This window comes from Callithrix jacchus, chromosome 2, assembly GCF_049354715.1.
Source record: "Callithrix jacchus isolate 240 chromosome 2, calJac240_pri, whole genome shotgun sequence".
Classification (NCBI taxonomy): Eukaryota; Metazoa; Chordata; class Mammalia; order Primates; family Cebidae; genus Callithrix; species Callithrix jacchus.
The window spans coordinates 23,045,074-23,067,946 of NC_133503.1; the positions used below are offsets into that span (position 1 = coordinate 23,045,074).

General features: G+C 48.4%; 1 protein-coding gene across 1 annotated transcript; it reads left to right on the plus strand.

The window, feature by feature from the left end:
• Positions 1-1,679: 1,679 nt before the first annotated feature.
• Positions 1,680-11,431, plus strand: FABP6 (fatty acid binding protein 6). The gene is made up of 4 exons (XM_008984248.6): positions 1,680-1,779; positions 4,521-4,696; positions 7,115-7,204; positions 11,284-11,431. The coding sequence occupies exons 1-4, from the start codon at positions 1,713-1,715 to the stop codon at positions 11,335-11,337; spliced, it is 387 nt and encodes a 128-aa protein (XP_008982496.1). The 5' UTR covers positions 1,680-1,712; the 3' UTR covers positions 11,338-11,431.
• Positions 11,432-22,873: the final 11,442 nt, after the last annotated feature.

Genomic DNA, 22,873 nt, shown 5'->3' on the forward strand with positions numbered 1-22,873 from the left:
GTGTGTGTGTGTGTGTGTGTGTGTGTGTGTCTGTCTGTCTGCCTCAAAGAAGAGTCCTGGCTGAAATTCCAAGACTGGAATTTCAATTCCAGGATTGGAGATTAAAACCTGGTAAAATGTGGCAAAGTTGGTTTTTCATCAGTTCAGAGACCCCTTTGTCCCATGTCTGGAAGTCAGTATTGCATTTAGCTTTGGATGGAAATGAAGAAGATTCATGAAGAGCAGACCTTGGAAAAGGAAATAGATGTGCAGGGATTTCCTGAATTAATAATAATAATTGGCCAGGTGCAGTGGCTCACGCCTGTAATCCCCGCACTTTGGGAGGCTGAGACAGAAGGATCACCTGAGGTCGGGAATTTGAGACCAGCCTTACCAACATGGAGAAACCCCGTCTCTACCAAAAATACAAAATTAGCTGGGCATGGTGGCTCATGCCTGTAATCCCAGCTATTCAGGAGGCTGAGGCAGGAGAATTGCTTAAACCCAGGAGGCGGAGCTTGCGGTGAGCCAAGATTGCATCATTGCACTCCAGCCTGGGCAACAAGAGCAAAACTCCATCTCTAATAATAAAAATAATCACGAGGGCCTTTGCAGAGTGTTTTATACTTTGCACTGTCAATTTTACCCAGTGCAGAGGACGATCTCATAAGATAGGTAGGCTGGAGCAATCACTGAGGAGATGGAGCTCCTGCATGTGAAGTGGTACTGGGAGAGAGAGAGGAACTGGAAGAGTCTGAACCCCTAACCGCTTTCAGCTGAGACTTGAACAAAATAAAATTCATTCAACTCCCAGCCCAGTGCCTGGCGCACAGGTTCAAGGTACCTGGCACCTTCTCCTCCAGGTGCGCTCCCTAGGTCCATGGGTTGCTGCTTTACTCTGGTTGCATTATTTGCACCCTTCAGGGCATCTGTTCTCCTTCAAGTGTAATTTGCTCCAGGCAAACTCATTGTTTCCTTTCATTGTGGCCCTTTCCATCTTCATCTCACTGTTCCCTCATCCCAGAGTATTGTCTCCCTTTGTTCTCAATCTCCTCCAATCCTCCTGCTTCTCTACACGTCCAAGTCCTATGGGTCCTCCAAGACGATGCCAAACACCACCTCCTCCCCAAACATGAACCAGCCCCCTGCTGGACACCACTGCTCCTTCCCCATGCCCAGGCCAGCCATCTGCTTTTCTCTTGGGGTGCATTGCACCCTGCTTACACAAGAACTCTCTGCAGGTGTGTGCTTGTCTCTGGACTAAACCAAAAGGCTCTTTGTGTCTTTGACACAAAGGTGTGTGTGTCATTCATTTGTGTTTCTTTAGTGCTGGCCCTGCAGGCAGCAAGTGCTCATGTGCTTTGGCTGCAGAGTGAGGGAGTGCATGAGTGACGAGAGATGGTGAGAGCATGGATGGAGGGCAGCACGTGCAGGAATGGAGGGAGACATGGGCAGAGAGGTGATGACTCCTCAAACCTGTGGCCATCCTCGCCCTGGCCTTGCTGGCAATGGCAATGGGATCACAGCCAGCATTTCCCAAGGGTGAATAACCTCAGGGCTCTGCCCCTCCAGGTCTTGCCCACATCATAAAATAGCAAGAGCTTCCTTTTCAGGGGAGGAGGGAGAAGCAGTGGGGTGATTTAGGGGCTGCACCTCAACAACTGGGAGAGTTTATAAGCTGGGACAGCACACCCCTCGGCACTCTGCTCTCTGGCCTCCAGCCTCCTAACAGCATGGCTTTCAATGGCAAGTTCGAGATAGAGAGTGAGAAGAATTATGATGAGTTCATGAAGCTGCTGGGTGAGTGAGCTCCTGAGTATGCCTTCCTCGGGGTTGGTTTGTCACAGCCAGCTCTGGGCCAGGAACCCAACCCCCTAAGGTAGAATGGGACAGGACTTCATTCATGCACTCACTTATCCATTCACACATTTGTTGAATAACTGCTTTCTCCTAGGCGCTGAGGATAATAAGAACTAAAAGACACTCTTTGACTTATTTATTTATTTATTTATTGGAGATGGAGTTTCGCTCTTATTGCCGAGGCTGGAGTGCAGTGGTGTGATATTGGCTCACTGCAACCACGCCTCCCAAGTTCAAGTGATTCTCCTGCCTCAGCGTCCTGAGTAGCTGGGATTACAGGCATGTGCCACCACATCTGGCTAATTTTTTTGTATCTTTAGTAGAAATGGGGTTTCACCATGTTGGCCAGGCTGGTTTCGAACTCCTGACCTTGTGATCCACCCACCTCGGCCTCCCAAAGTGCTGAGATTACAGGCATGAGCCACTGTGTCTAGCCTGACTTTTAAATTTAATAATTTTATATTTTATTTTTGAGACAGAGTATTACTCTGTCACCTAAGCTGGAGTGCGGTGGCACCATCTCAGCTCACTGCAACCTCTGGCTCCCAGGTTCAAGGGATTCATCTGCCTCACCCTCCCAAGGAGCTGGGATTACAGGTGTGCGCCACCACACTGGGCTAATTTTTTGTTGTTTGGAAAGACAAGGTTTCACCATGTTGGCCAGGCTGGTCTCGAACTCTTGACCTCAGGTAATCCAACCCACTTCAGCCTTCCAAAGTGCTGGGATTACAGGTGTGAGCCACCACGCCCGACCTAGACACTCTTTAACTTTAAAACACATATAGAATTTATTAGTATCTCCACTTTACTGACGGAAAACTTGAGGCCCAGAGAATTGAGTAATTAGTCCAGTCAAACAGCTAGTTAATTGGTAAAGTAGGGACTTGGTTGATGAAGTAGAGATTTGATGTTTATTTGGTCAAACATTTATTTTTATTTTTCTTAATTTATTTTTGAGATGGAGTCTCACTCTGTCTCCCAGGCTGGAGTGCAGTGGCGCGATCTCAGTTCACTGCAACCTCCGCCTCCTGGGTTCCAGTGATTCTCCTCTCTCAGTCTCCTGAGTTGCTGGATTTACAGGCACATGCCACCACACCCAGCTAATTTTTTGTATTTTTTAGTAGAGACGGGGTTTTACCCTGTTGGCCAGTCTTGTCTGGAACTCTTAACCTCAGGTGATCTGCTTACCTCGGCCTCCCAAAGTGCTGGGATTACAGGCATGAGCCACCGTGCCCTGCCCGTCAAACATTTATTGAACACCAGCTATATGCAAGGCTATCTCTATGTTACCAATGGAGACTCAGCGTGACTTGCCAAAGTCAGTGGCAGAGGCCATTGGCACCCAGGAGCCTATGATGAGTGGTGTCACCACATCCTGCCTAGGAGAGGAAACCAAAGGGTTATCACGGAGACCAGGTTTGACAAGTCACTTCTTCATACAGTCATTCAGCAAACACAGACCTCTCACTGTGCTAGACACTGGGCAGAGAGACCAATGATTTCCTTCCTCTCTCACTGCTTGACTTGTAGTACTGGTCTGCTGTGAGGAACCGTGAGACAGTGGATATGACAATCCTGTGGAAATCTCAGTATCTCACTATTTAAAGGTCTCAAGCAGTATAACTCTCAAGGTTCAGAGGACAGCTCCAGGGGACCCAGGCCCTCTGTCTCGGTGGCCACATCTTTCCGGCCAGCTGCGTCAGAGCAGCCCCTGTGGCCTTGAAGATTTGATAGCCCTTCTGAGTCATGTATGGGCAGTGGCCCTGAAGGAGCAATGACCTGGCTTCACCTGTAACAGTCTCATGTTGTGGAAGGGGAAGTGAGCCCACCTGCATTCTAGACCTGATTCTGTCATGAACTCGTGACCTTTCAAGGAAATACTGGGAAGTCCCTTTCCCATTGTGGGTATTCACTTCCTTATCTGTAAAATCAAAGTATTAGAAGACACAATCTTTTCTTTCTTTCTTTCTTTTTTTTTTTTTAGAGGGGGACAGAGTCTAGCTCTTTTGCCCAGGCTGGACTGCACTGCATGATCCTAGCTCACTGCAACCTCTGCCTCCCAGGTTCAAGTGATTTTCCTGCCTCAGCCTCTCAAGTAACTGGTATTACAGGTGCCCACCACCATGCCTGTATGATTTTTTGTGTTTTTAGTAGATATGGGGTTTCACCATGTGGGCCAGGTTGGTCTCGAACTCCTGACCTCAAACGATCCGTCCACCTCAACCTCCCGAGGTGCTGGGATTACAGGCATGAACCACCACACCTGGCCAGAAGATACAATCTCGGAAGCCTTGTTCATTCCAGAACTTTGTGAGCTTGGCAAGATTCTGTCATGTTTATATTACTATCAGAATCTTGCTTATGATTGATGAGCACCCACTATGTGCCAGGAGCTTCACAACACACTCACATGGAATATAATTCTTGGAACAGCTCTTTGGGATGGGCCTTATTATCCCCATCTTGTGGATGAATACACTGAGGCTCAGAGAGATAGTGACTTGCCCCAGCCACATGGCTCACAGGATATATTATCTGTCTCAGGCACTGTGCTCTTTACCTGCAGGCTAGCCTACCATGCACAGAGGGTAGGGGGGTGGGGGCAGGCAGGAAAGCTCTTTCCCTAAATCACAGGGTTAAAAGCAACTCTTATATGGCTACTCTGCTTGTCCCGGGTCCAGGAATCTCCAGCAATGCAATCGAAAAGGCCCGCAACTTCAAGATCGTCACGGAGGTGCAGCAGGATGGGCAGGACTTCACTTGGTCCCAGCACTACGCCGGGGGCCACACCATGACCAACAAGTTCACTGTTGGCAAGGAAAGTGAGATACAGACAATGGGGGGCAAGAAGTTCAAGGTGAGAGGCCACTCCCTGTCCCCCTCCCTCCGCAGGTCTCCATCCGACTTCTCCATCTCAAACACGGCCTCCCTGCTCCCAAACTGAGGCTTCTTTCTCCAGTTTGGCCTCTAGCATTAAGAACTTGTGTTATGTGGCAATTTAATGCTCCTGGTTTTTAATAATCAAAAATGGGCACTAAAACAGTAAGAAAAATAGCTAATGCTTGCTGAACACTTGATATAACCTAGACACTTGCTGAACAGTTTTTTTCATCTTAATGCAGTTAATCCTATGAAATTGCTACAATTACTCAATCTAGATTGAAGGGGGAGGCTAAATCATGGGATTAAAAAGCTTGCTGGCCAGGTGCAGTGGCTCATGCCTGTAATCCCAGCAGTTTGGGAGGCTGAAGTGGGTAGATGGCTTGAGGCCAGGAGTTTGAGATTGGCCTGGCCAACCTGGTGAAATACTGTCTCTACCAAAAATATGAAAAGCCGGACATGGTGGTGCGTGCCTATAATCCCGGCCACTCAGGAGGCTGAGGCAGGGGAGTTGCTTGAACCCAGGAGGCAGAGGTGCAGTGAGCCAAGATCGGGCCACTGTACTCCAGCCTGAGTGACAGAGTGGGACTGTCTCAAAAACAAGAAACAAACCAACCAAACAAAAACCCACTTGCTTTAGTCACATAGCAGGGGCAGGTCTTTACACCAGGCGCTAGAGAGCAAAGGTGCTTTTTTTTTTTTCAAGACAGGGTCTCACTCTGTCACCCAGGCTGGAGTGCAGTGGTGTGATCTCAGCTCACTGCAACCTCCACCTCCTGGGTTTAAACAATTCTCCTGCCTCAGCCTCCTGAGTAGTTGGGATTACAGTGTCTGCCACCATGCCTGGCTAATTTTTGTATTTTTAGTAGAGACATGGTTTCACCATGTTGGCCACGCTGGCCTGGAACTCCTGACCCTGTGATCTGCCCACCTAAGCCTCCCACAGTGCTGGGATTACAGGCGTGAGCCACCCTGACAGGCCATAAGTGCTTTTTTTTAATGCTGCCTCCTGGTGTAGCACAGAGATAGAGGCTGGACTCTGGAGTTAGCCTTGGCTGGGTTTGAAACCATGATTTCCCGCCAGCAATTGTAGGGCCTTGGGCAAGTCATTTCACTCCCCTGAGCCTTGTATCTCTAGAATGCAAAGTGAGACTACATGCAGTCTCTGGCTCCAAGAGCCATGGCGAAGATTAAACAAGACAGCGCGTGAAAGCACCTAGCATAGTGCCTGCCACACAGTGAATGCGAGAAGAAAAAATGCAGCAATTTGCTTTTGTTTCAGAAATAAAGAAACTGAAGCTCAGGGAGGACAAGTAATGTGTCTAAGGCCCTGCAGCCAGAACATGCTGGGACCAGGGATTTGAACCACAGCTTTTTGCCTCTATCATTAGTCTCTGGTAATCCATGTGGCGTTCTAATTATAGAAAAGGAGTCAGGCTGGTGGCACCAGGGGAAAGCAAAAAGAGAGCGCAGATAAGCTGTAAGTGCCTTTCTTCATGGTCCAGGACACACAGCCTCCCTGTGCAAATAACTCACAATCTTCCTGTGTCTAGCCATCATCAAACACCTTGGCTGATAGAAAAATGTAAGTTATCTCACTGCAACCTTTGCTTTATCAATACTGCACAAAACCTCCTTCAGCACACAGCGTCAGCAACAGTCTATAAACTCCCCAGCAAGACTTTTGTCTCCTTGCAGTCAGCTCCTCTCTTGCTGACCTGCCCAGTGCACTCCTGTAATGTGTTTTCATACGTTCTCTAAGAAATCTTTCTTTCTTTTTTTTAATCTTTTTTTTTTTTTTTTAAAGATGGGGTTTCACCCTGTTGGTCAGGGTGGTCTTGAACTCCCGACCTCAGGTGATCTGCCCGCCTTAGCCTCCAAAGTGCTTGGATTACAGGCGTGAGCCACTACACCCGGCCTTTTTTTTTTTTTTTTTTTAACTTCCTCTAACATGGATCATAGGAAACAAGAAATCTGACTTTCTTTACCTACAACTGTCTTGGTTAATTTTTTTTTTTTTGAGACGGAGTCTTGCTCTGTTGCCCAGGCTGGAGCACAGTGGCACAATCTCAGCTCACTGCAGCCTCTGCCTTCCGGGTTCAAGTGATTCTCGTGCCTTAGCCTCTCAAGTAGCTGGGATTACAGGCATGAGTCACCACGCCTGGCTAATTTTTGTGTTTCTAGTGGAGATGGGGTTTCACCATGTTGGCCAGGCTGGTCTCCAATGCCTGACCTCAAATGATCTGCCCGCCTCAGCCTCTCAAAGTGCTGGGATTATAGGGATAAGCCACTGCGCTTGGCCTTGGTAAATTCTTCCTACTGCCTGAGCCACCAGCCCCAGATAGTTGCCAATCACTTGCAACATCACAGGCTTAATGTTGTGCTTCCATTCCAGGCCACTGTGCAGATGGAGGGTGGGAAACTGGTGGTGAATTTCCCCAACTATCACCAGACCTCAGAGATTGTGGGTGACAAGCTGGTGGAGGTAAGTGTCCTCCTGGTTCCTGGGATGATGATTGGACATTTGTCTTCCTCCTGGCTACAGCCCCTCAGAGATAGGCCTCTGGGCAGCTGGCTTTACCAGCACTTCCCTTGTACCAGGCTCTATGCTGAGTGCTGGATGCACGTGATGTCATTTGATCTTCAAAATAACCCTATGAAGTGGGGATTTTAATCTCCATTTCCCTGAGGCACAGGGAAAGTCATTATTTCCCTGAGGCACAGGGAAGCTAAATGAGGGAGCACACAGTTTTGATGAGAGCTGTGATCTGATGTTAGGTAGCCTGACTCCAGCACTCACACTCAGCCACCTCTGAGGCACAAGATTGGAAGCCCGGAAGATCCTTCCTAGAATATAAATAAAGGAGGTGGTCCAGGTGGGCTCCTCAAAGGACAGCCACCACTCCACTCCATTTCCATGAGGGACATCAGGCCCCTTCTACCAGATCTTCTGATTTATCAAGAGAAGCTGGAAATTTGCATTTTCATGTGAAATCTCCACACTGTTAAATATTGACAACTAATTACAAAATTTCTTTAAATGCTGGCAGGTCCAACACACACACCTGTGGACCCACCCCTTCTACACTGGAGGTGGTGCCCTGGCTGGCCTTCCTCTCACTTCTGTTTCTTTCCCATGGGTCTTCAAGTTTTCCCCAGGTGGAAGAAATGGGCGTGAAGTTAAAAGGGAAAAGAAGGCATTTCCACACTTCCTTCCCTCACTGTGAGCCTGTGACCTGGGCCAGAGACCTCTGGGGTCCTGTGTAGATCTAGAAAGGGCCCTTCCCTCCTCTCTGAAGCTCTCCAGCAGGGAAGATGTGATGAGGAAGGCAGAGTTCGCAACCCCCTTGCTTCTCCTTCTTTGATCCTCCTCTCTCCCTTTCTCTCTCTCTCTCTCTTCCTTGTGCCCTCATCTCAAGCCCTGTCAAGAGGAAAGGAGCACACTGCCTCTCTCAGACACTGTGGTGTAAATGATTTACACCACGGACACTTATTTCACATAGTTCTGGAGGCTGGGATGTACAAGACCAGGGTGCCAGGCTTATGAGGGCCTCCATTCTGGTTTCTTCACATGGCAGGGAGACATCACCTCTCTTGTGTCTTTTTTTTTTTTTTTTTTTTTGAGACAGAGTCTTGCTCTGTTGTCCAGGCTGAAGTTCAGTGGCGTGATTTCCACTCACTGAAACTTCCGCCTCCCAGGATCAAGCAATTCTGCCTCAGCCTCCCAAGTAGCTGGATTACAGGTGCACACCACCACACCCAGCTAATTTTTGTATTTTTAGTAGAGACAGAGTTTCACCATTTTGGCCAGGCTGGTCTCAAACTCCTTACTTCATGATCTGCCCCCCTTGGCCTCCCAAAGTGCTGGGACTACAGGCGTGAGCCACTGTTCTGGCCTTTTTTTTTTTTTTTTTGAAACACAGTTTCACTCTGTTGCCTAGGCTAGAGTACAGTGGCACAATCTCAGCTCACTGCAACCTCCGCCTCTCCAGTTGAAGTGATTCTCTTGCCTCAGCCTCCTGAGTGGCATGTGCCACCACACCAGCTAATTTTTATATTTTTAGTAGAGACAGAGTTTTATCATGTTGGTAAGGCTGGTCTCAAACTCCTGACCTCACGTGATCTGCCCGCCCTGGCCTCCCAAAGTGCTGGGATTATAGGCTTTAGCCACTGCACCAGGCCTTGTGTCTGTTGTTATAAGGGCAGTAATCCCTCCTGGGGACTCCACCCTCATGACCTAATTACCTCCTAAAGGTCCTATCTCCAAGTACCATCACATTGGGAGTTCGACCTTCACCATATGAATTTGGTGGAGGACACACATGCAGTCCAACTTCTAGACTAGGCCCTCTGCCTGTTCTGCCAAGGCAGAAATTGGCAGATGAAGTCTGCCTCTGCATGTACTAGCTGTGTGGCCACGGCCAAGTCCCCTGCTGTCTCTGAGCCTTGTAATGCCGCACTGTAAAATGAGGATAGTGGGTGGTCCCTGAATCTCTTGGGTGGTGTTATGGACTGCATGTGTGTCCGCCACCAAAATCATATGGTGAAGGTCGAACTCCCAATGTGATGGTATTTGGAGATACGACCTTTAAGAGGTAGTTAGGTCTTTTATCTCCCTTTAACATTTTTGTTTAAAGAATTTAAAACTTGGCCGGGTGTGGTGGCTCACGACTGTAATCCCAGCATTTTGGGAGGCTGAGGTGGGTGGATCACCTGAGGTCTGGAGTTCAAGACCAGCCTGGCCAACATGGTGAAACTAGATCTTTACTAAAAATACAAAATAAAACTAGCCAGGCGTGGTGGCGCACGCCTATAATCCCAGCTACTTGGGAGGCTGAGGCAGGAGAATCACTTGAACCTGGGAGGCAGAGGTTGCAATGAACTGACATAGCCCCATTGCATTCCAGCCTGGGCAACAAGAGTGAAACTGTGTCTCAAAAAAAAAAAAAAAAAAAAAAAAATCTAAAAATTAATAGATGTATAGTGTTGAAAAACTGTAAAAAGAACAAAAGTGACTATATCCCTCTTTTCCTGGGTGAAAACTGACATTCTGGAGGGTCTGATGAAAGGGTTTTTGACGCATTTTTACATAAAATGTCAGTCAGTGACTCCCAGAAGAAGCAAAGCTCACCAGCCTGTGAGGTGTGTGGGGTGAACATAGGGCAGGAGAACTGGAAGCAGGTTTGGGACTGACAAGAGAATTATCTTCCCAAGCTGAGCGAACCTGCTTCTCCATTCCCAGAGGCTCCTCATTACGGAGCCCATGTGGTATAGGCAGTGCAGGGTTCAGGGTCATCATCCACACACACGTACATGACACAGCTAGGTACACACAGGTTTGCATGCACATAGACCCAGGCACGTGCACACATGAACAACATTGCATGACTAGGCCCTCAGAGGAGCTGTCTTAATTGCAAATCTCCTGTCTCTAGAGGCCCGGAATGATCCTGGCACCTCTCCACTTCTCCACTGACAGCGCATTTTGTAAGCATCCCTCCTCCTGCCTCCTGCCACCAGTACCCCTGCCATGTTCTCATCACCTCTCCCCTACACTAAGCCCCAGCCTCCTCGATTCCACCTCTCCTCCACCTTCCATCCATCCCATATGCAAATCACACATCACTTCACACTGCTGCCCTTTGTTATGAATCAGGACCAAACTCCTCCGCCTGACCTTCAAGGGCCTTACTGCCCAATCATACAGGTATGCGTTGTCCAGTCTCCCTGGACCAGCCACTGCTCCTGAGCTGGCCAGAGCTGTTCCTATCTCCCTTTCTGTGCCATGTGGTTCCTCTGCTCTGAATTCCCAGTCTCCTGTTTGCTTTTCCAAATCTACTTCTTCAGGATTCTGTCCAGCAGCCAATTCGCCACCCTATTCCCTCGTCAGGGGCTCCCTACCTCCTCTGGGCTCTCCCACAGCTCTCTGTTTGCCACCTGCCCTTCTCATGGAAATGCTGCTTTCCTGTGCTGGGTTTCAGAACCAACTGAAGACTTGTGCACATCGAACGGCAGCACAGTTCCATGGCATGGAGCCCGGGGCACCGCACGCTGCGGGCCTACAATGAACAGTATCCCCCTGCCTGCCTCTCCCACTAAACCTTAGGCTTCCTGAGAGTAGGGACTGTATCTTCCCATCAGTGAACCTGTGACAGGTGCTCATAAACACTGTGTGATGCAGCCATGGAGTGTGGCCTTGGAAGGGTTACTTGACTTCTTTAAACTTACGTTTTCCCATCTGTACAATGGGAACAACCTCACAGGGCTGCTGGGAGGAGTAAATGGATTCATGAGGCAGAAGAGCCTGGCATGGGTGAATGGAGAGGAAAAGAGGTGCAGCTTCCACACCCAGAGCCACATCACGCCTCACAGCTGGTTACCCTTCATTACACTGACTGGTGGGACAAATTGGGAAACTGAGGCTCAAAGAAGTGGTGTGCCTGACTCCCATCTATTCAAGGCTGGGATTAGAGGCCCATCTTCCTTCAGAGGTGCCTCCTGGCTACCTCAGGGTGGGGCCTGGGTCGGGGCACTGACTGCCTCTGTCCCGGCTGCTTCTTTCAGTTCTCCACCATCGGAAGCGTGACCTATGAGCGTGTGAGCAAGAGGCTGGCCTAAGCAGCCGGGCCCGGCCCAGGGAGCTACGAACCTGCCAATAAAGCTGATATAAGGACAGATGCTGCTCGCTCCAGAACTTCTTTGTTTTTGTTTTCTGGTGTCTTGAGACAGCCTCCGGCTGGGTGACAGGGTGCAGAAGGTCCCCAGGGATGGCCACATGGGCCACACATTGATTGGCCCTGAGATCCCTGTGGGATCCATATCATGGCAGAGGAAGACATGAATGTGGGTGACTGCAATGCTCCTGCCCCTGGGTGAGGCTGAAGGTGGCACACAGGAAGCATGGTGGGCACACTTCTGTGGCCCCTTTGTCCCACTCTGCCACCCACCACTCTGTGCTGCATGAAGTTTCCTTTATGGAGACAAAGTCACCTGGGAAGGGTAACATGTTGATTCTCAGATGGGCCACAGGACAGGCATATCAGGACTTAGGGGTTGTGGGGTGGGAGCTGTACCTTTAGGAAGGGCCCCGGCTGCTGGGCTCCGAAGCTCAAAGTGGGGACCGACCAGGGCTCGCCCAGGGAAGCTGTTTCAGCTTAGCCAGGGCTCTGCTGTTATTCACTGTGGAGTCATCCCTTTGGGCCTCAGTTTACCCACTGAGAGGTACAAAGGGGGTCCAGCAGGACCAATGACAAGATGAGGGGGAGCAGTGGTCTATGAGATGGCAAAGGGGCAATGGCAGTGATAGGAGCGACAGGAGGAACTGGAGACTTGTAGGGCTTGGGTGGGGTGCCTGGGAGGAACTTTGAGAGGCTGCGGTGGGCTGGGAAGGGGGGGTGGGGGCATGGTCACCCTGACATCTGGTGCCTGGAATCCTGGGTTGAGAAGCATTGAGACAGCATTCGGGTTTGGTAGATGTCCTTGGGCAGTCTCTAACTCAGAGTCCTGAAGGGAACTTTTTTCATCCTCCTCTTCCCTTGGAAGTGTTGCCACATCTAGGTACCACCTTGACTTCTTTTTACCCAATATTTTTCTATAGTACAATTCACTTATATTTACTATAATGGAAAATCACGTCACTTCCATACATGGACAAGCACTATCATTTGCCATAAGCAGACTAAAACTGTTTCAAAGTCAAAGCTGAACAATGGTGACTTTCAGCTAGATTCTGTTGCCTGCCCAAGGCCCTGGGCCTGAGGCCTCCCTTTGTGAAAAGGGGGAGAAAGGTAAAAGACATAGTGGTAACAAATGGGAAAATTTTTCCTTAACTCATCAACATTCCATAGAGACTACTGAAAGGAGAATGTACTCACTGTAAGAGCTGAATTACCAAAGGCAGGTAGTACTTACATTATTCTGAATGTACAGGTCCCACCCGTGAGACATAAGGAATAAGGTCTGCTCAGAGCTTTGCACAGCGTCTGGCACGCAGAGGGGCCTAAGAAGTGCTACCTGTCCTAAAGTCCTTCCAGCTCTGTGCAATTTGCAGCCTTTCACTCTTGGGAGCTAGCCTCAACCGGGACAGATGTTACCGCCCAGGTCACAGGCAGCCCTCTCTTGCCTCCTCCACATTCTATTCTGAAACCTTGTTTATCTTTTTAAGAACAACACACAGCCTCTCCCCACCCACCCACCCAGCCAGCAAGGACCCATGAATTCCACCGTTTTGCCAAGACCTATTGCTAATTAAGTGAACTAGGTAAGCATTAAATTAAACTAGGGGTGTTGCTGTTTCCCCTCCAGACTGAATAATTACTCATAATGAGCTTGGATAATAAGTTTCTAAATAACAGAGTTAACTATAATTAGGCTGAAAAATGAGAGAAGGGGAGAGAGTGAAAGAGGAAGGAAGGGGAAGAGAGAGGGAGGGAGGGAAGGAGGAAGAGACAGAGATAAGAGAATTTTCCCTTCTGTAATTGATTCAAGGACAAATTTGAATTGTTGGCAGGGGAGAAATTTTCAAGCCTGCACTGTTATAAGCTCACAGATTTATAGACTATGGAAAAGCAGGACCTCTGCTCTCAACTAGTTTAAACTCTGTATTTCACAGATATGAAAACTGAGGCTCAGAGAGGAAAAGAAATTTATCCTTATCCAAAGTCAAACAGCAGAGAGTGAGTCTCTGAGAGTAATGTGGGGGTGGGCTTCACTCACTGATGCAGGTGCAGTTTCTTAGTGTGGGTAAATAGAACAAGGTGAGCTGGATGGAGAAAAGCACCTATGTCACTGGCATCTTGGCAGGGAAGATTCCTCAGCCAGAAGAGCTGGTGGTTAAGAGCTCTGACTCTGGACCAGGTGTGGTGGCTGACGCCTGTAATCCCAGCACTCTGGGAGGCCGAGGCAGGGGGATCATTTGAACTCAGGAGTTTGAGAACATAGGGAGACTTCATCTCTACAAAAATGTAAAACATTAGCTGGTCATGGTAGCACATGCCTGTGGTCCCAGCTTGGGGGACTGTGGTGGGAGGACAGAACAGGCCCAGGAAGTTGAGGCTGTAGTGAGCCATGACTGCACCACTGCCCTCCAGCCTGGGTGACAGAGCAAGACTCTGCTTCAAAAAAATAACTTTGGGGCTGGGTGCGGTGGCTCACGCCTGTAATCCCAGCACTTTGGGAGGATCACCTGAGGTCAGGAGTTCGAGACCAACCTGGCCAACATGGCGAAACCCCATCTCTAATAAAAATACAAAAAATTAGCTGGGCGTGGTGGCACGCACCTGAAATCCCAGCTACTCGGGAGGCTGAGGCAGAAGAATTGCTTGAATCCAGGATGTGGAGCTGCAGTGAGCTGAGATGTGCCATTCATTGGCACTCCAGCCCGGGTGATAGAGCAAGACTCCGTCTCAAAAAAAAAAAAAAGAGCTTTAGTTTTAGAGTCACATTACCAGGATTTGAATCTTTCCTTTATCACCTAGTAGCTGTGTCACTTTGGGGTAAGTTCATCCATTTCTCTGAGCCTCAGTTTCCCACCTGTAAATGGAGATAACAGCTGTACTTACCTAATAGAGTTACTACAAAGTCACTCAATATTTGCTCCTACCATCACCTCCATCATCACTACCATCACTCTCAGGTCAGTGCAATCAAAGTGTTAGGAGTGCCTCTGCCACTAGCTTGTGAGTCACTGGAGCTCTCTAAGCCTCATCTTGTCCAAGTGTAAAATGAGTTAGTAAGACCTTCCCTTCCTTGATCACAGGGGAGCTACAAGGATAAAGGGTAAAAATCCATGCTTTGGGAGGCCAAGGCGGGTGGATCATTGAGCCAGGAGTTCAAGACGAGCCAGGAGTTCAAGACGAGCCTGGACAATATGGTGAAACTCTGTCTCTACAAAAAATACAAAAATTAGCCGGGCATGGTAACACATGGTTGTAGTCCCACCCACTTGGGAGGATGAGGTGGGATAATCACCTGAGCCTGAGGAGGTCGAGGCTGCAGTGGCATGATTGCACCACTGCATTGCTGCCTGGGTGACAGAGTGAGCTCCCATTTCAAAAAAAAAAAATGTTTTTAAATCCATGCTCATGACTCCCAGGAAGTTAGATTGGCTTCATCATTTGCTGCACTGTGCAAGATGCTGAAGTGACTTCCCATTCCATAGACCTGGTTCAGGCGCCCTCGACTCCAGGCTCTCCATGATCTTCACCCTGACATTTGGGAGTCATCTCTCCCACTCTGCCAGGGCGCCTGCTTCCCTCCTGGCAAGCTCCTTTGGTGAACTTGGGAGCTACCCATGACATCTTTAAAGATCACCATTGGGGCTGGGCGCAGTGGCTTGTGCCTGTAATCCACGCACTTTGCGGGGCTGAGGTGCATACATCGCTTGAGCTCGGGAGTTTGAGACCAGCCTGGGCAACATGGTGAAACTCTGTCTCTACAAAAAATACAAACAATTTAGCTGGGCGTGGTGGTGTACATCTGTAGTCCCAGCTACTGGGGAGGCTGAGGTGGGAGGATGGCTTGAGCATGGGAGGCAGAGGTTGCAGTGCGCTGAGATCACACCACTGCACCCCAACCTAGTGGACTGAGCCAGACTGTGTCTTTAAAACATTTTTTAAAAAAGATCACCATTAGGTGGCACTCTGCCATCTCCCTGCCATTCCTTGGATACCTGGTGTGTTTGTGGGGAAGGAGCAGTGATATCTTGAGTGACTGGGCCTTTGTGTGGGGTATGTGTCAACTAGGGGTGAAACGGCATGGTGAGACCTTCAGCCTCCCCAATCCTCAGTATCCTCATCTGGGCAATGGTGATAATCCAGCTGGCTCATGGTGGTGGTCTGAGGGCAAAAGTAAGGATAAGAGTATGAGTAACATGCCAAAGACAGAGCCTGCCACATAGTAAGTACGCACAAAAGAGCTATTAAGGGCTCTTCTTGAAAGGTCTACTGCTGAGAACTGCCACACACAGCATAGGGCTTTAGAGCAGGGAGGTGTGTGCCAGCCTGGCTGCGCACTAGCCTCTCCTGGGAAACCTCCCATCTCAGACCTGCTGGACATGACTCTAAGAAGACCTGGAGTGCTGCTGGGACATGCTCCCCTGCTAGGTATGACCTGGGAGACCATCCAGTTCCACACTCCCATTTACAGAGGGAAACACTGAGCTCGAGAAAACAGAATTGACCTGCCTCTGTCCACACAGCTGGGGAGCAGCAGAAGGCCTGACTTCCCAGATGTCCTGCCTGTGTGTCTCTGATAAGGGCAGGGGCCTACAATCAGCCAGAGCTGGCCCAGCAGAGCCTGGCCACTTGAGTTCTTCCTTTAAAGTGGGAGCTGGGCTGGAGGGAGGTGATGCTGTCTCACCTGAGACCTACAGAAGGGAGGATCCACTTATTTAGTGTTCCTTGTAGAACTCACTGCTCATACCACGTGTGTCCATGCTTCCTTATCATGCACCTGAACAGCAGGCCAGGTTGACAGTCTTCCCCTTAAAACGATGAGACACAGGTTCAGAGTGGAGAGATGGCTGTCTTCAAGATCAACTAGCTAAGAGCAGGCACACTCAGACCTCTCACCTCTCAGGCCCCGCATTCTTGTCTAGATTCCACTCTCTTTTTTTTTTTTTTTTGAGATGTTGTTTCGCTCTTATTGCCCAGGCTGGAGTGCAGTGGTGCGATCTCGGCTCACTGCAACCTCCACCTCCAGGGTTTAAGCGATTCTCCTGCCTCAGCCTTCCAAGTAGCAGGGATTACAGGTGCTTGCCACCACACCTGGTTAATTTTTTGTATTTTTAGTAGAGAGGGGGTTTTACCATGTTGGTCAAACTGGTCTCGAACTCCGTACCTCAGGTGATCCACCTGTCTTGGCCTCCCAAAGTGCTGGGATTACAGGTGTGAGCCACCACGCTTGTCCTAGATTCCACTCTAACCTATAATGTTTATTGGCTTTCTGTTTGTTAAAATGTTTTACATTTAATTTTTAAAAATTTAAAAAATTAGATTTCCTGGAAAGTCCAGATTTCCAGTTTCTCTGGAAACATGGAGCTTACATCCCTGAAAGGTAATACCAGGCTGGAGCTGAGTAGATATTATATCCTCTAGGGGACAGTGGCTTTGTAGCTCAACACAGTCCTGGCCACTTCATGCTGCCAGTCATCCAGCCGGATTTGCACACTTATGGTACTTATCTGGCCCTGGTGGGCCTTTGGACCTGAGACCCCCACCAAATGCTCTGCTGCCTTCTGCTGAAATTCATCTCACAAGGGTCTACTCTGAGGAACAGACCCTGGTACATGAGGACTGCTGAGATTCTCTTCCAGGCACTTGGTGCCAAGGATTGCCTCAGAAACACAAGGATGCTGGGTGTTGGCAAGGAAGAGGGCAGCTCTTTGGGCTGTTTCATCAGCTGGATGGTGCCTGGAGCTGGTCTGAGGCAGCAGAGAGGCAGGTCCCCTCCTGAGCGGAGCTCTGGGGAGGCCCCAAACCTGGTCCCAGGCCTTCACCTTCACAGATGGAGCTGGGAGCTCAGGGAGCCCCTCCCAGATCCAAGCATATTGGAGGCAGACAGATGGAGCCACGGATCATGTTAGCCAGTGGCAGATGTGCAAGGAGCCATGGTTCTGTGTCTACTGGTGAGCGTGCTCTCAGAACCCCGGCCATGAATTGGGAGTGTAAACTCCAGGCAACTCCGCTTTTATGAACCCATATTCTGTCCTGGAGGGATGTTCCCTACCAGGGTGATCGGGATGGCCAGCTGGGCCAGCCATGGAGCCTTTATCTTATGCATTCTGAAGCCATGGAATGAGGAGCACAGGCTGGCGGCAGTAGCCTATGGCTCCTTCACTGCCGCTGCCCTTTGGCAAACAACGTCTCTGCACCCTCGTTTTCTGATCTGTAAAACACAACTAATAATACTTCCTACTTTGTAGGGGTACTAGGATGGCTATAAGATATGAGCAAATGCCTGAAACACAGCAAATATTTAATAAATGCCAGCTGCTTTGACTACTCCCACCATCATCACTAGGAGCTATTATTATATGGGCAGAGTGCGGAGGTAGCTTAAGGCACAGCCATAAAATCAGGTAAACAAGTTAGTACGGTCATTTCAGATGGTTTGAACACCAGGAAGAAAATCAACAGCAAAAAGAGATGACTAGGGCTGTTACAGAGGCCTGTTCGGGAGATAGCCCGTGAGCTGTGACTACGGCAGGGTTTCTCAGCCTCAACACTATTGCCATTTGGGGCTGACAATTCTTAGCCCCGAGGCGCTTTCCTCTGCAGTGTAGGATTCTTAGTAGTATCCTGGGCCTCTACTCACTATATGCTGGTAGTATCCCCGCTCAGTTATAGCAACCAAATGTGTGTCCAGACATTGCCAAATATCCCCTGGGGGGCAAAAATGACCCTTGTTGAGAATCACTGATATAAAGGGTGAGGAGCAGGCCAGATGCGGTGGCTCATGCCTGTAATCCTAGCACTTCGGGAAGACAACATGGGCGGATCACCTGAGGTCAGGAGTTTGAGACCAGCCTGGCCAACACGGTGAAACCCCGTCTCTACTAAAATCACAGAAATTAGTCGGGCATGGTGGCATGTGCCTGTAGTCCCAGCTACTCGGGAGACTGAGGCAGAATCGCTTGAATCCAGAAGGTGGAGGTTGCGGTGAGCCAAGATCACGCCACTGCACTCTAGCCTGGACCACAGAGCGAGATTCCATCTAAAAAAAAAATGGTGAGGAGCCAGTCCCACAAAGATGACTAAGGGGAAGGGCAGAAATTGCTTTGGAGAGATGGACTGTGAACCCGGAGGGCAGGAGAACTGGAACCTGACACTAACCCTAATCCAGGCATTTAGTCTGCAATGCTAGTTTGGAAAGAAGCAGATTATTCTTGGAAAATAAGTCTGGGTGTCCTAGCCCTTCACACAAGCTAAGCCAAAGAAATGCTGTATAGAACAAAGAAATATTAAATATAGAACAAAGTCCAGGTCTAGGACTAGGGACGGTTCAGACGTTCAGACTGGATGGTATTTCCTTACTCTCATTTGAGTTTGGGAACCAGTTCCTGCAGAATTAATTTTTCAATGTTTCTTCAAAGAAGTCACGTGGGCAGTCTCTGGGGGCCTTTGTGCACAGAAAGATGGCGGAGCAGGTTCCTAAGTAGGTGCTGTTTGTGTGTCTGGGTAACATCTGTTGCCCACCCATTGCAGAAGCAGTTTTCAGGAAACCTGTAACTAACTGACAAAAATATTTCAGAGGGCTGGGCGCGGTGGTTCATGCCTGTAATCCCAGCACTTTGGGATAAGGTGGGTGGATCACCTGAGGTTTGGAGTTGGAGACCAGCCTGGCCAACATGGTGAAACCCTGTCTCTACTAAAAATACAAAAATTAGCTGGGTGTGGAGGCACATATCTGTAATCCAGCTACGTGGGATGCTGAGGCAGGAGAATCGCTTGAACCCGTGAGGTAGAGGTTGCAGTGAGTTAAGACTGAGCCAGTGCACTCCAGCCTGGGTGACAGAGAGAGACTCTGGCTCAAAAAAAGAAAAACCCAAAAAACATTTCAGGGAATTGGAGGGTAGATAGCATGATGACATCTGGATATGAGAAAGGGAATCCCCTGACTACGGAGGGCACAGCTGCATGAAGAGGCATGGCATTCTCAAGAGCCACGTTGCCTAGCAGAGATAGGAATAGAAAAAGCAATCAGGTTAAAAACTGAAAAGCTAAACCTGAACTGTTTGGGAGCTGTGATCCACAAAATCAACTCATTGAATGCAGATCCCTATTATGTGAATGGTTGCCTTTTGAGATGGTGTACCAGCAGTGCGTCAGGTGCTGCGGAACATTCTTGGAGGAAGCCCATCGAGGCTGGTTCTTGCCCTGTGGCAGCCAACCTGACTAGACCCCAGCCTTCGGCTCTGCATCTCTCAGTGAGCAAGCTAAAGTATGATAGTGTTCCACATAGCCCAACGTTCCAGCTCTTCCTTCAATGATTTACTGTTTCTTACCTTAAAAAATAAATGCAGATGAAAATCAGTTGTGTTTGGCAGAAACATAAAAACATTGATTCAGGAAGCTTCCTGGAGAATATTAAGTGTTTTTAGATTAGTTGAGCCTCTCACTTGGCCCCAGTAACAAAAACAGTGGAACAAACAACAGAAAACAACAAAATAAAACACAGTGGAGTAAAACCTCCCTTGAAGGCCCAGGTCAACATGTAAGCCCACTAAGACTTAAGATAATCGAGTCTACCTCTTCAGTGGGTTTGATGATGGCTGGATGGAGAACAGGTACCGTCTGCTCCCTGCACTACCTTGATCTTTTTGCCCTAGGGCCTTTTATGGAGTGACAATAGCCCCACCCATAGGAGCTCACAAGTCTAGAATCGTTTTAATTCAGACACACACACACACATACACACACACTGTACACTTGTATATTTAAAAGACAGGGAAGAGACTGACTGGGCAGTTGGCTCACCCCTGTAATTCCAGTACTTTGGGAGGCTGAGGCAGGTATATCATTTGAGGCCAGGAGTTCAAGATCAGCCTGGCCAACATGGTGAAACCCTGTCTCTAATAAAAATACAAAAATTAGCTGGACGTGGTGGGCTGCACCTGTACTCCTAGCTACTCAAGAGGCTGAGGCGGGAGAATCACTTGAACCTGGGAGGCGGAGGCTGTAGTGAGTCAAGATCGGGCCACTGCATTCCAGTCTGGGTGAGAGTGAGAACCTGTCTCAAAAAAAAAAAAGAAAAAGAAAAAGGAAGAGATAAAAGATTTGGAATCGGTCTTTAGCACCCTTAATACTTCTTGATTTTTTGTCTAGTTTATTTCATGAGGAGGTCAGCTCATTTGCTCCCATATGAACCATGCTGCCTCTGAAACTTACTTACATCCAGAAAAGACACTTGTATGCTGGTTTATCTGTGGTCAGTTGTGGAATAGGTCTGTTTCCATGTGCACATGTAATCCAAATGTCAAATATAACTTGGCTTAGGTGGGAAAATAATTTAAAAAGTTGGAAAAAGTTCTATTATGTTGGCATGCTTAAATATTGATATGTTAAGTATTCTTTCATCAGCATTTCATATTTGCCAGCATATACAGGTATATTTTGAGGTAATTCTGTTAAATTCATATAGATGTATGTCAGAAAATATTGTTTTCAAAATAATCTGGGCTAGGCGTAGTGGCTTATGCCTATAATCCCAGCACTTTGGGAGGCCAAGGCAGTTGGGATGCTTGAGCTCAGGAGTCTGAGACAAGCCTGGGCAATATGGTGAAACCCCACCTCTACAAAAAACACAAAAATTAGCCGGGTGTGGTGGCAGATTCCTGTAGTCCCAGCTACTCAGGAGGCTGAGGTGGGAGGATCACTTGAGCCCAGAAGGTCAAGGCTGCAGTGAGCAGTGATTGTCCCATAGTGATTGGCCACATGGATACTATGAAGAAAATCAAGAGCTAGGCTGGGCGTGGTGGCTCACACCTGTAATTGCAGCACTTTGGAAGGCCAAGGCAGGCAGATCGTGAGGTCAGGAGTTCAAAACCAGCCTTGCCAAGCTGGTGAAACCGTCTCTACTAAAAATACAAAAATTAACCGGGCGTGGTGCTGTGTGCCTGTAGTCACAGCTAAGCCAAAGAAATGCTGTATAGAACAAAGAAATACTAAGTATAGGACAAAGTCCAGATCAGAGCCTGCCTCAAAAATTTTAAAGGTTTAAAAAATCAAAATAAACTGGGTAGTTACAGAAATACAACTGAGATATAAAAAACAAAGAAATCATACACATGAATGACCAAGAAGCTGGCTAAAAGGGCAGATTCCCGGTTTCCACCCCTCCTAGAAAAGGCTCCAGATCATTTTGCAGCTTGCTCGGGCTTGAAAACCTCTGGATTCAACTGATGCCAACCCTGGAGGAACTTTAAGGCCATCTTTGTGCTTCTTAAAGCTTTCACAGCCATCCTCCAGCTTGGGAACTAACACAGTCTTACAGGGAACACCCAAGGGTGGAAGAAATACAAGTGGATCCCTCTAGCTGAAGATGGGGTCAGGGCCTCTGTGGCATAGCCTCCCCCGAGAGCTCAGAACCATCCATCAACCTGACCATCTCCATAGTAACAGACAGAGAAACGGAAGACCAAAGAGGGAAGGATTCGTCCATAGTGGAGTTGGTGCTCTTGGTAAATCCGTTGCCCTGTCTCTGAATCTCCAAAACCTAGAGCTTCCTGCCTTGGACATGGCAGGTAGTGGGCACTGCCCTCAGCCCCCGCCTTGGTGGTGCCAGATACACTCCTGGGTCCGGGCTGCAGCCTCAGGCCCTGAGCTCATCTTTCCATTCCTCCCCAAATTGGATAATCGAAAACATCTGCTCTTAGCAACTATCTCGGCCCCACAGTGACACCAGCTCTCTGAGGTGGTTCTCCTGCTGGAACCTGGGTGGGCAGAGGGCAATACAGAAGTCTCGAGTAAGACTCCCTTCAAGGAGTAGGAATCTGACATTTTTCATAGTAGCTGATGCTATATCCCATCAATTCTACATATGCATATTTTGACCTTCAACATTCCTGAAATAAGAATGCAACATATAATCAATGGTATCTTGAAAACTGCCTCATGATTTAGTTTTTTAAAAAGGTCTTAGTACATAAAATAATAGTGCATCTTACAAAAAGTTGATCTTATGCTTGAAGAAATATAATAATTATCTCTTTTTTTGGAGGTACTGGTCTTGATATACATTATGTTATTTAATCCTCTTGAGAACCCTATGAGGTAAGGTCTGTTATCACACCCATTTTAACAGGTGAGAAGACCGAGGCTGAGAGAGAGGCTGGATCAACTGCCCTCTAACATCTGGTAAGTGATGTGATCATCAACTTTGTATGGCAGCTTGGCCAGGCTGTGGTGCCCACTATCTGGTCAATTACTAGTCTAGATTTGCTGTGAAGGTATTTTTTAGATGTGATTAACATTTACAATCAGTTGACTTTAAGAAGAGCCTCCATGCTGTGGATGGGCCCCATCCAATTGGTAAAAGGTCGTAAGAGCAAAGATTGAGGTTACCTGGAGAATTTGCCTCAAGACTGTAATGCAGACACCATGCCTGGGTGCCCAGCCTGCGGGCCTGGCCTACAGATTTTTGAACTCTACTGCAA